At 45.6% G+C, this 12,951-nt stretch overlaps 1 protein-coding gene across 1 annotated transcript in view; it reads right to left on the bottom strand.

Annotated features, from left to right (window-relative positions):
- RETREG3 (reticulophagy regulator family member 3) overlaps window positions 1-12,951 on the bottom strand; it is a 31,015-nt gene that overhangs the window by 10,363 nt on the left and 7,701 nt on the right. The window contains exon 2 of the mRNA XM_010386023.2: window positions 3,513-3,619. Within this exon, the coding sequence (XP_010384325.1) occupies window positions 3,513-3,619 (107 nt within the window). The remainder of the gene's footprint in view (window positions 1-3,512; window positions 3,620-12,951) is intronic.

Raw genomic sequence — 12,951 nt, 5'->3', positions numbered from 1 at the left:
GATAGGCAGATGAACTACACAATTCCTTGCAAGTCTCTATAAAATATGATGGGCATGTATTTAAAACCTGTATACTCTGGTTTGAGTATCTTGCCAACACTTCAAAATTAACATAAAATCTACATCAGTTTTCCTCTCTCACCCCTTCAAACCAACTTTCGTGTCTGCCTTTGCCTTTATCTACTAACTGTAATGCCATTCTGCCACTCTCTTAGCTTTAACCCCCATCCATTTATGTACATATATAATAATAATTATTTTTTGAGACAGGTGTCGCCCTGTTATCTAGGCTGGAGTACAGCGGTGCGATCATGGCTCACTGCAGCCTCAACCACCAGGGCTCAAGGGATCTTCCCACTTCAGCCTCCCAAGTAGTTGGGGACCACAGGTGCACGCCACCATGCCTGGCTAATTTTTTAATTTTTTGTAGAGACAAGGTTTCGCCATGTTACCCAGGCAGGTCTCAAACTCCTGGGCCCAAGCAATTCTCCTGCCTCAGCCTCCCAAAGTGCTCAGATCACAGGCATGATCCACTGCACCTGGCCCCAACTATTTATGTCTTGATGTATCTTCCTTCTTCACAGCTCTCCAAACCATCCATCATTTGTATTCACTGAGGCCTCTCTGACTACTTCTCACAAAGACACTGCCAGTGTCCTAACAGGTCATCCTGTTCCACTTTCCCTCCTTCCATGTGGTCCTAAAAATGCTACTAAATTAATCTTTACTATCGGCCAGGCCTGGTGGCTCATGCCTGTAATCCCAGCATTTTGGGAGGCCAAGGCAGGCGGATCACTTGAGGTCAGGAGTTCACGACTAGCCTGGCCAACATGGCAAAACCCCATTTCTGCTAAAAATACCAGAAAAATTAGCTGGGCATAGTGGTGCACACCTGTCATCAGGAGACTGAGGCAGGAGAATCATCTGAACCTGGGAGGCGGAGGTTGCAGCAAGCCAAGATCATGCCACTGCACTCCAGCCCGTGCAACAAAGCCAGACTCTGTCTCAAAAAAAAAATTTCTTTTTTTTTTACTTAGCTGGGTGTGGTGGTATGCACCTGTAGTCTCAGCTAATTGGGAGACTGAGGTGGGAGGATCACTTAAGCCCAGGGATTTGAGGCTGCAGTGAGCTATGATCACACCACTGTACTCCAAAACCTGGACAACACAGTGAGACCTAGTTTGTTAAAAAATAAGAATAGGGCTGGGCGCGGTGGCTCATGTCTGTAATCCCAGTACTTTGGGAGGTCGAGGCAGGCGGATCATCTGAGGTTGGGAGTTCAAGACCAGCCTGACCAACATGGAGAAACCCCAACTCTATTAAAAATACAAAATTAGCTGGGCGTGGTGGTGCATGCCTGTAATCCCAGCTACTTGGGAGGCTGAGGCAGGAGAATCGCTTGAACCCAGGAAGTGGAGGTTGTGGTGAGCCGAGATTGTACCACTGCATTCCAGCCCAGGCAACTAGAGCGAAACTCTGTCTCAAAAATAAAAAATAAATAAATAAATAAACCAAAAAAAATAAATAAAAAAGTCGGTTGGGTGCGGTAGCTCACACCTGTAATCCAGCACTTTGGGAGGCTGAAGTGAGTGAATCACTTGAGTCCAGGAGTTTGTGACCAGCCTGGACAACATGGCAAAACCCCGTCTATAGAAAAAATACAAAAATTAGCTGGACATGGTGGCAAGTGCCTATAGTCCCAGCTGCTCAGGTGGCTAAGGTGGGAGAATTGCTTGAGCCCAGGAGGTTGAGGCTACAGTGAGTCATGATTGTGCCACTGCACCCCAGCCTGGGTGACAGACGAAGACTCTGTCTCAAAAAAAAGAATGGGCCAGGTGCGGTGCCTTGCGCCTGTAATCCCAGCACTTTGGGAGGCCGAGGCAGGTGGATCACCTGAGGTCAGAAGTTCAAGACCAGACTGGCCAACACGGTGAAAACCCGTCTCTACCAAAAACACAAAAAATTGCCAGGCAAGGTGGCACGTGCCTGTAATCCCAGTTACTAGTGGGGCTAAGGCAGGAGGACTGCTTGAAGCTGGGAGGCGGAGGTTGCAGTGAGCCTAGATCATGCCACTGCACTCCAGCCTGGCCAACAGAGCGAGACTCCGTCTCAAAAAAAAGAAAAGAAACAAACAAAAAACCTGGCCGGGCGCGGTGGCTCAAGCCTGTAATCCCAGCACTTTGGGAGGCCGAGACGGGCGGATCATGAGGTCAGGAGATCGAGACCATCCTGGCGAACATGGTGAAACCCCGTCTCTACTAAAAAATACAAAAAACTAGCCGGGCAAGGTGGCGGGCGCCTGTAGTCCCAGCTACTCCGGAGGCTGAGGCAGGAGAATGGCGTAAACCCGAGAGGAGGAGCTTGCAGTGAGCTGAGATCCGGCCACTGCACTCCAGCCTGGGTGACAGAGCCAGACTCCGTCTCAAAAAAAAAAAAAAGAAACAAACAAAAAACCTAATCCCAACATACTTTCAGTTTTATTTCCTAGCACTCCCTTTAATGAACCTTCATCCTGGCCATATGATCAATTCTCTGATGTCAGGAAATGCTTTGCAACTTCTGGTTCCTCAGACTAATCAAGTCACTGGACTCTCTAGAAACACTTTTTTCTCGATCTGTTCAAATCTTTTGCTTTGTTCCACTCTCGAGCTAGGGACAAAATATATGACAAGTATACCAATTACATACTGCCCTGTGACATCTGTGGTACTGGTCTATAACTGTCACTTAACTTTTCATTTGTTTATGTATTAGCTTTTTAAAAAGACACTACATGTCATGGTTCTCTCTCTCACTCTCTCTCTCTTTTTGAGACTGAATTTTGCTGTTGTCACCATGGCTGAGTGCAGTGGCACGATCTTGGCTCACTGCAACCTCCGCCTCCCGGGTTCAAGCTATTCTCCTGCCTCAGCCTCCTGAGTAGCTAGGATTACAAGTGTGCGCCACCACGCTCAGCTAATTTTTTCTATTTTTATTAGAGACAGGGTTTCATCATGTTGGCCAGGCGGGGCTCAAACTCCTGACCTCAGGTGATCCACCCGCCTGGGCCTCCCAAAGTGCAGGGATTACAGGCGTGAGCCGCTGCGCCCGGCCATCATGGTACTTTCTATAAGTCACAATTGGCTATCCTAGCGTTTTGCAAATGAGCAATTTAAAAGAAATTCCTGAGAGGTAAATTAGTACTGCCTCAATAAAGATGCAGTGTCCAATAATGATAATTATTATTTTTAATTTGAGGACTACTTATTCCTCAGGCCATTATGTTGGCAAAAATATCTCAGGTGGTGAGTACAGACTACCTGTGCTTAGTAACAATGGGAAGGGCAGAACCCAGTTCCAAGGAACCATAATTGGGGCACAAGTCCTTCAAGTGCCTCCTAAAGCAAATGATTCAGACTTCGAAAGACAGTCCCTAGCTCCATACACCTCCTCATAAATCCCTAATACTAAAGGTACAAATTATAGGAAAGGCCATCTTCAGTTCAGATTGTTCTAAATGCTACCAAACTCACCTTTTATTTCAGGCCAGATTTTGTTCTTCCACTGGTCAATACACACAATGATCATCAAGCCAAATGCAAGCAAAAACACAAGACGAAGGGATGTCAGGGCAAAGAACCTACAGAGGAAGAAAAACAGAAGAAAGATCATTTATCTAGTTAAGCTAATTTCAGAAAAGGCCACGTGTGTACTATGGGCTCTGTGGTAAATAGACCTGAGGTCTAGCTTTTTTTATTCTGACACTTAACTAGTTATATACTTTGGGTAAATCATTTAAACCTTCTGGACCTTAACTACTCTACCTATGGGGCAGAGAGGATAATTTGCTGCTGTAAAGGCAGAAGACTAAATCAAATAACTTCTTAAAGCTCCTTCAGCTTTCCAGTCTGTACCTCTATTAATTTCACGGAGAAATTCATCCTTGATAACAAGTTGTTATAATGAAAGCAAACACCTTTCTATCAAATTAGACCCTAGTGTAGGGCAACAAACTGATAGAGATGCACTCAAGAGCATTTAATTCAATTACATATCTTTTTACAGATAAAGGAACTGAGGCCTGAAAAATATTTGATTAAGGTCACATAGAAAGTTGGCATGAAAGCTATATTTAAAAGCAGATTCTGGCCAGGCGCAGTGGCTCAAGCCTATAATCCCAGCACTTTGGGAGGCTGAGACAGGTGGATCACCTGAGGTCGGGAGCTCGAGGTCAGCCTGCCAACATGGTGAAACTCCGTATCTACTAAAAATACAAAAATTAGCCAGGTGTGGTGATGTGTACCTGTAATCTCAGCTACCTGGGAGGCTGAGGCATGCCTGTAATCCCAACTACCTGGGCGGCTGAAGCGTAAGAACTGCTCGAACCCAGGAAGCAGAGGTTGCAGTGAGCCAAGATCACACCACTGCACTCCAGGCTGGGCAACAGAGTGAGACTCGGTCTCAAAATAAATAAATAAATAATAAATAAAAGCAAGTTATCCAGAATTAACACAAATGCTTCTCAAACTCTTCCAAAAAAAAAGGAAGCACTTCTTGATTTATTTTGTGAGGCCAGCATTATCCTGATACCAAAGACATAATAAAACTGTAGACCAATATTCCTTATGAATATAGATGTAAAAATCTTCAATAAAATACTAGCAAGTTAAATTTAGCAGCATGTTAGAAGTATTATACACCACGACCAAATGAGATTTATCCCAAGACTGCAAGGGTGGTTTAACATACAAAAAAATCAATAAGTGTAAGGTATCACATCAGTAAGATAAAGGAAAAGCTAGTTCTTATTTGAAGGAATCAATCATAAAAAAAGTTTGAACAATCTGAGAAATCTGACATTGAAAACACATCTAATGATACTAAGGAATTTTTTCTTTTAGATGTTAAGGTAGTTATTTTTTTCAGATAACATTTTGGTTTAACATTAAATGAGGAAATTCAGAAACATAGATTAGTACAGATAGCATAAATGTTACACTCGGTCTTCATTTTTTTCCCTTTTTTCCCCCTAAGTAACACGTGATGTGAACATGAACTGCAGAGCTCTGGCCAGGTGCGGGGGCTCATGCCTGTAATCCCAGCACTTTGGGAGGCTGAGGCAGCCAGATTGCTTGAGCTCAGGAGTTCAAGACAAGCCTCAGCAACATGGCGAAACACCATCTCTAAAAAAAAATATAAAAGGCTGGGCGCGGTGGCTCAAGCCTGTAATCCCAGCACTTTGGGAGGCCGAGACGGGCAGATCACGAGGTCAGGAGATCGAAACCATCCTGGCTAACACGGTGAAACCCCGTCTCTACTAAAAAATACAAAAAAAAACAAAAACAAAAACTAGCGGGGCGAGGTGGCGGGCGCCTGTAGTCCCAGCTACTCGGAGGCTGAGGCAGGAGAATGGCGTAAACCCGGGAGGCGGAGCTTGCAGTGAGCTGAGAACCGGCCACTGCACTCCAGCCCGGGCGACAGAGCGAGACTCCGTCTCAAAAAAAAAAAAAAAAATACAAAAAATGAGCTGAACATGGTGGTGCGCTTGCGGTCCTAGTTACTTGGGGGACTGAGGCACAAGAATCCCTAGCCTGGGAGGCAGAGGTTGCAGTGAGCGGAGATGGCGCCACTGCACTCCAGCCTGGCTAACAGAGTGAGATTCCTGTCTCAAAAAACACAAATATTGGATGAAAATCATGTATATATTAGAAAAGAATATAAACAGCATTTCATAGTATTCTGAAAAGACTAGGCATGGTGGCTGAAGCCTGTAATTCCAGCACTTTGGGAGGCCAAGGTGGGCAGATCACCTGAGGTTAGGAATTCGAGACCAGCCTGGACAACATGGCGAAACCCCATCTCTACTAAAAATACAAAAATTACCCTGGTGCAGTGGCGTGCCTGTAGTCCCAGCTACTCGGGAGGCTGAGGCAGGAGAATCACTTGAACATGGAAGGTGTAGGGTGCAGGGAGCCGAGATCGCGCCACTGCACTCCAGGCTGGGAGACAAAGCAAGACTCCATTTCAAAACAAAAGGCCAGGGCGGTGGCTCACGCCTGTAATCCCAGCACTTTGAGAGGCCGAGGCGGGTGGATCACGTGGTCAGGAGATCAAGAACATCCAGGCTAACACGGTGAAACCCTGTCTCTACTAAAGCTACAAAAAATAAAAAAATTAGCTGGGCCTGGTGGCGGGCGCCTGTAGTCTCAGCTACACGGGGAAGCTGAGGCAGGAGAATGGCATGAATCCGGGAGGCGGAGCCTGCAGTGAGCTGATATTGCGCCACTGCACTCCAGCCTGGGCGACAGAGCAAGACTCCGTCTCAAAATAAATAAATAAATAAATTTATCCGGCTGTACATTTGAATATACATACATACACGGGGGATTGGCTGAGGAACTTCACATTTTGTCTCTAGATATTCTTGTACCTTTTTTTTTTTTTTTTGAGATGGAGTTTCACTCTTGTTACCCAGGCTGGAGTGCAGTGGCACGATCTCGGCTCACTGCAACCTCCACCTTCTGGTTTCAAGCGATTCTCCTGCCTCAGCCTCCCGAGTAGCTGAGACTACAAGCACACGCCACCACGCCCAGCTAATTTTTTTTTTAGTAGAGATGGGTTTCACCACGTTGGCCAGGATGGTCTTGATCTCTTGACCTTGTGATTCACCTGCCTCAGCCTCCCAAAATGCTGGATTACAGGCATGAGCCACTGCACCTGGCCTTTTGTACTTTTTTTTTTTTGAGATAGAATTTTTTGAGACAACATATTGGCTAGGCTGGTCACGAACTCCCTAACCTCGTGATCCTGCCTTGGCCTCCCAAAGTGCTGGGATTACAGGCATGAGCCATTGCACCCTGGCCCTTTTTTTTTTCTTCCCCTTCAGACAGTCTTGCTCTTGTGACCCAGGCTGTAGTGCAGTGGCACTATCTCAGCTCACTATAACCTCTGCCTCCCAGGTTCAAGCGATTCTCCTGCCTCAACCTCCCAAGTAGCTGGGATTACAGGCGTGCGCCATCATGCCTGGCAAATTTTTTTGTATTTTTAGTAGAGACACAGTTTCACCATGTTGGCCAGGCTGGTCTCAAACTCCTGACCTCAGGCGATCCACCCATCTTGGCCTCCCAAAGTGTTGGGATTACAGGTGTGAGCCATTGTGCCTGGTCCTCTACTTTTTTTTCAATAAACGTGAATTCATGTTACTTGTATAATTTTTTTTTTTTTTTGAGACAAGAGTCTCACTCTGTCACCCAGGCTGGAGTGCAGTGGCGTGACCTTGGCTCACTGCAACCTCTGCCTCCTGGGTTCAATCAATTCTCTTGCCTCAGCCTCCCAAGTAGCCGGGATTACAGGCGTGCAACACGACGCCCAGTTAATTTGTATATTTTTAGTAGAGATGGGATTTCACCATGTTGGCCAGGCTAGTCTTGAGCTCCTGACCTCGTGATCCGCCTGCCTTGGCCTCCCAAAGTGCTGGGATTACAGGCATGAGCCACCGCGCCTGGTCAAGAAATGTTATTTTATACTACACAAAAAAACTCTTCTTTCTCTGAAGTTCTTATTGTGGCTTGTTCCAAAAAAAGATAAATCTGGGACTAAAACTGACTTATGGATAAGGATTAATCTTGTTATGGAAGATGCTCACAATTTTAGCCTTCAAGACCCAGAAAATATACCCTTTATGAAACTATTGACTTATCTTCATCTGCAGGATGAAATCCCACTACCTCCTGTCATAAAAGGGCCTTCATGATCTGGCTCCTGCCTCTCTCCCCACATTGATTCCCTCCCTTTGTTTTTTATATTTCAGTTTTATCAAATTACTTGCAATTCCTTAAGTATCTTATTAGACTGGTGTTCTCCCTATCTGAATGTCTTCTCTCTCTTACCACACCTTTCGGCCCCATTTTCTTACCACTTATCTTGCAAATCACAGCTTAGATATCTTCCTGTTTGTTATTATTACCTGTCATGTTACATCGTGAACACAAACACACATGAATTTACTTGATAGTCAAGTTTGTGTGTCTTACTTTTTTCTGTAACTGGGCTTCTTACCACAAGGCCTTGGCATATAAAGGTATGTTGAATTGAGTTGAAGCATAGCTTACAAGAATGGAAGGTAAGGGCTGTAACAAGCTATTTCAATAGCCCAGGTCTTAGAGAAACAGTCTTTTTTTTTTTTTTTTTAACGTTTACTGGTTTATTATAAGGGATATTTGTTTTTATTGCCATCTCTGGAAAACCAACCTTCTTAGGAGAGCTTAATATCCTTTTCCTACCCTAGTTTCTATTTGTGTTAGTAATCGTGCTCTGGGAAGGGGAAATTGCCGACAGTCTGGCAAACCTCCCTAGAGAGCCCTTTCAAGTACTCTGGAGAAAACAGCGATGCCAAGTGCTGCTGCTGGGGAAGGGAAGCAGCAGCACTGGTGAGCAAGAAGCCCTAGAGCCCTTCTTCTTGGCCTTGTTTTTTTTTTTTTTTTTTTTTTTTTGAGACGGAGTCTCGCTCTGTCGCCCAGACTGGAGTGCAGTGGCCGGATCTCAGCTCACTGCAAGCTCCGCCTCCCGGGTTTACGCCATTCTCCTGCCTCAGCCTCCCGAATAGCTGGGACTACAGGCGCCCGCCACCTCGCCCGGCTAGTTTTTTGTATTTTTTCGTAGAGACGGGGTTTCACCATGTTAGCCAGGATGGTCTCGATCTCCTGACCTCGTGATCCGCCCGTCTCGGCCTCCCAAAGTGCTGGGATTACAGGCTTGAGCCACCGCGCCCGGCCTCTTGGCCTTGTTAAATGTGCTTGTTTGTTGGGATGATGCACTGGCTGTAGAGAGATCAATGGCCTGAGGCAACTCTAGAGGCTTATTTCTGTTAAGCTGTTTTTATTTTTTAATCTTATATATAGTCACAGTATCCTTTAGGTGGTGGGATGGAAAGATTGAAATAGGGTTGTCAACTGGGCACAGTGGCTTATGCCTGTAATCCCAGCACTTTGGGAGGCCGAAGCGGGTGGATCACCTGAGATCGGGAGTTCGAGACTAGCCTAGCCAACATGGAGAAACCCCATGTCTATTAAAAATACAAAATTAGCCGGGTGTGGTGGTGTATGCCTGTAATCCCAGCTACTTGGGAGGCTGAGGCAGGAGAATCACTTGAACCCAGGAGGCGGAGATTATGGTGAGCTAAGATTGTGCCATTGCATTCCAGCCTGGGTGACAGAGCGAGGCTCCGTCTCAAAAAAAATATTATACAACTAACATGAATTCACGTTTATCAAAAAAAAAAAAAAAAAGTACAGGGACAGGCATGGTGGCTCACGCTTGTAATCCCAGCACTTTGGGAAGCCAAGGCAAGTGGATCACCTGAGGTCAGGAGTTAGAGACCAGCCTGGCCAACATGGTGAAACCCTGTCTCTACTAAAAACACAAAAAAATTAGCCAGGCGTGGTGGCACATGCCTGGGCAACAAGAGCGACACTCCGTCTCAAAAATAAACAAACAAACCGGTGGATTACCTGAGGTCAGGAGTTTAAGACCAGCCTGGCCAACATAGGAGTTTAAGACCAGCCTGGCCAACATGGCGAAATCCCATCTCCACTAAAAATACAAAAATTAGCTGGGCATAGTGGCGGGCTCCTGTAATCCCAGCTACTCAGCAGGCTGAGGTGGGATGATAGCTTGAGTCCCGGAAACTAAGGTTGCAGCGAGCCATTATCATGCCACTGTATTCCAGCCTGGGTGACACGGCAAGACCCTATCTCAAAAACCAAAAAAGCAAAACAGAAAAAGCTACCTAAACACTAACAAATTGGTTTGTGAGGAAAAAAAAGTTTAAAAAAAACCCAAAAACCAAAACCACACACAACAGGCCAGGTGTGGTACCTAAAGCCTGTAATCCCAATACTTTGGGAGGCTGAGGCAGGAGGATCACTTGAGCTGAAGAGTTTGAGACCAGCTTGGGCAACATAGCAAGACCTCATCTCTACTGAAAAGAAAAACATAAGCTAGGTGTGGTGGTGCATGCTTGTAGTCCCAGTTACTTGGGAAGCTGAGGTGGCAGGATTGCTAGAGCCAAAAGGTTGAGGTTGCAGTGAGCTCTGATTGTGCCATTGCACTCCAGCTTGGGAGACAGAGCAAGACCCTGTCTCAAAAAAGAAAAAAAGAAGTATCATTTATGACATTTATAAGGAAATTGGAAATGTGAACACTGACTAGAATCATTAATTTTTTGCATGTGATAATGATGGCAGATGTTTCTTGAAGTCTCTTTTTCAGAAAAATATACTGAAATACCTAGATTAAATGATATGACACATCAATAACTTGTCTCAAAACAATAAGGAACAGGTAGAAAAGAACTGGGGTATGGAAGACACAAAACTGGCCATGAATTGAAAAAAATAATAGTATGTACATGGTGGCACACAATATTATTCTGTTTACTTACACATGTTTTAAGCTTTCCATAATAAAACATTTAAAAAATAATCCATTATCCACATATGTACTCTAAAAAATGTGAAGACAGGTTATTCTCTTCATTTAAAAATTCACACATAAAAACACTATGGTGGCCGGGCGCGGTGGCTCAAGCCTGTAATCCCAGCACTTTGGGAGGCCGAGACGGGCGGATCACGAGGTCAGGAGATCGAGACCATCCTGGCTAACACGGTGAAACCCCGTCTCTACTGAAAAATACAAAAAACTAGCCGGGCGAGGTGGCGGGCGCCTGTGGTCCCAGCTACTCTGGAGGCTGAGGCAGGAGAATGGCGTGAACCGGAAAGGCGGAGTTTGCAGTGAGCTGAGATCCGGCCACTGCACTCCAGCCCGGGCGACAGAGCGAGACTCCGTCTCAAAAAAAAAAAAAAAAAAAACACTATGGTTTTAAAACTTTTTCACATAATACATAGACAATTAGCCTGGTGTGGTGATGAACTCCTGCGGTCTCAGCCATGAGGTGGAATGATCGCTTGAGCTCAGGAGTTTCAGGGTACGGTGAGTCATGATCACACCACTGCAATCTAGCATGGGTGACAACAGTGAAACCTTGTCTCAAAAAAAACAATGAATGGGCCAGGCATGGTGGCTCAAGTCTGTAATTCCAGCACTTTGGGAAGCTGAAGCAGGTAGATCACTTGATATCAGGAGTTCAAGACCAGCCTGGCCAACATGGTGAAACCCCATCTTTACCTAAAAATACAAAAATTAGCTAGGCATGGTGGTGAGTGCCTGTAATCCCAGCTACTCAGGAGGCTGAGGCAGGAGAATCGCCTGAACCCGGGAGGCGGAGGTTGCAGTGAGCTGAGATTGTGCCATTGCACTCCAGCCTGGGCAACAGAGCAAGACTCCATCTCAAATAAAATAAAAAATAAACTAAGACTGTGGCTCACGCCTATAATGCCAGCACTTTGGGAGGCTGAAGCAGGCGGATCATGAGGTCAGGAGATCGAGACCATCCTGGCTAACATGGTGAAACCCCGTCTCTACTAAAACTACAAAAAATTAGCCAGAAATGGTGGCGGGCACCTGTAGTCCTAGCTACTCGGGAGGCTGAGGCAGGAGAATAGTGTGAACCAGGGAGGTGGAGCCTGCAGTGAGCCGAGATCATGCCACTGCACTCCAGCCTGGGCGACAGACAGAGGGAGATTCCATCTCAAAAAAAAATAATAAAATAAAATAAACAAAAATAAACTAAGAAGTTTCCAATTTGTTTTTTTTTTTTTTTGAGATGGAGTCTCGCTCTTGTTGCCCAGGCTGGAGTGCAGTGGTGAGATCTCGGGTCACCACAACTTCCGCCTCCGGGGTTCAAGCAATTCTCTTGCCTCAACCTCCCGAGGTAGCTGGAATTACAGGTATGTGCCACCACACTCGGCTGATTTTGCATTTTTAGTAGAAATGGGGTTTCTCCATGTTGGTCAGGCTGGTCTTGAATTCCCAACCTCAGGTGACCAGCCTGCCTCAGCCTCCCAAAGTGCTGAGATTACAGGTGTGAGCCACTGCACCCGGCCAAAAGTTTCCCATTTTTGATGTAATAAAGAAAAGCTGAACTATATACATCACTGAGCATGTTACTATGTCAAAGGCATTAACTATTTTAAACAAATAGGTTTATTGGTCGGGCATGGTAGCTCACATCTATAATCCCAGCACTTTGGGAGGATGAGGCAGGTGGGTCACTTGAGGTCAAGAGTTCAAGACCACCCCGGCCAATATGGTGAAACTCTGTCTCTACTAAAAATACAAAAATTAGCCAGGCATGGTGGTACACACCAGTAGTCCCAGCTACTCAGGAGGCTGAGGCAGGAGAACTACTTGAATCTGAGAGGCAGAGGTTGCAGTGAGCCGAGATCACACCACTGCACTCCAGTCTGGGCCACGGAGTGAGACTCCATTTCAAAAAAAAAAAAGGTAAGAAAATAGCTTTATTGAGATAATGGTTTGTATACGATAAAATTCCCTTTCAATTCATCTGCCAGCAGCAGAGATGAAAAAAAAAAAAAAATCACAGCGCTGTACAACTAATAGCATTATGTAATTTTAGAACATTTTCATCACTCCAAAAGAAACCCATACCCATTAGTATTCCTTCTCCATTTCCCCCAGCCCTGGAAAAGCTTCTTCAGTGGCTTAAAATATGTTACCAAACTACCTGCTAGAAGGGCTGTCCAGGGGCTGGGCATGGTGGCTCACGCCTGTAATCCCAGCACTTTGGGAGGCCAAGACGGACAGATCACGAGGTCAGGAGATCGAGACCATCCTGGTTAACATGGTGAAACCCCGTCTCTACTGAAAACACAAAAAAAAGTTAGCCGGGCGTGGTGGCGGGTTTCTGTGGTCCCAGCTGAGGCAGGAGAATGGTGTGAACCTGGGAGGTGGAGCTTGCAGTGAGCCAAGATCGCACCACTGCACTCCAGCCTTGGGGACACAGCAAGACTCTGTCTCAAAAAAAAAAAAAAGGGCTGTCCAATTTATGTTCCT

This window comes from Rhinopithecus roxellana, chromosome 19 (genome assembly GCF_007565055.1).
Source record: "Rhinopithecus roxellana isolate Shanxi Qingling chromosome 19, ASM756505v1, whole genome shotgun sequence".
NCBI lineage: Eukaryota > Metazoa > Chordata > Mammalia > Primates > Cercopithecidae > Rhinopithecus > Rhinopithecus roxellana.
This window is presented reverse-complemented; position numbering and strand designations above follow the sequence as displayed.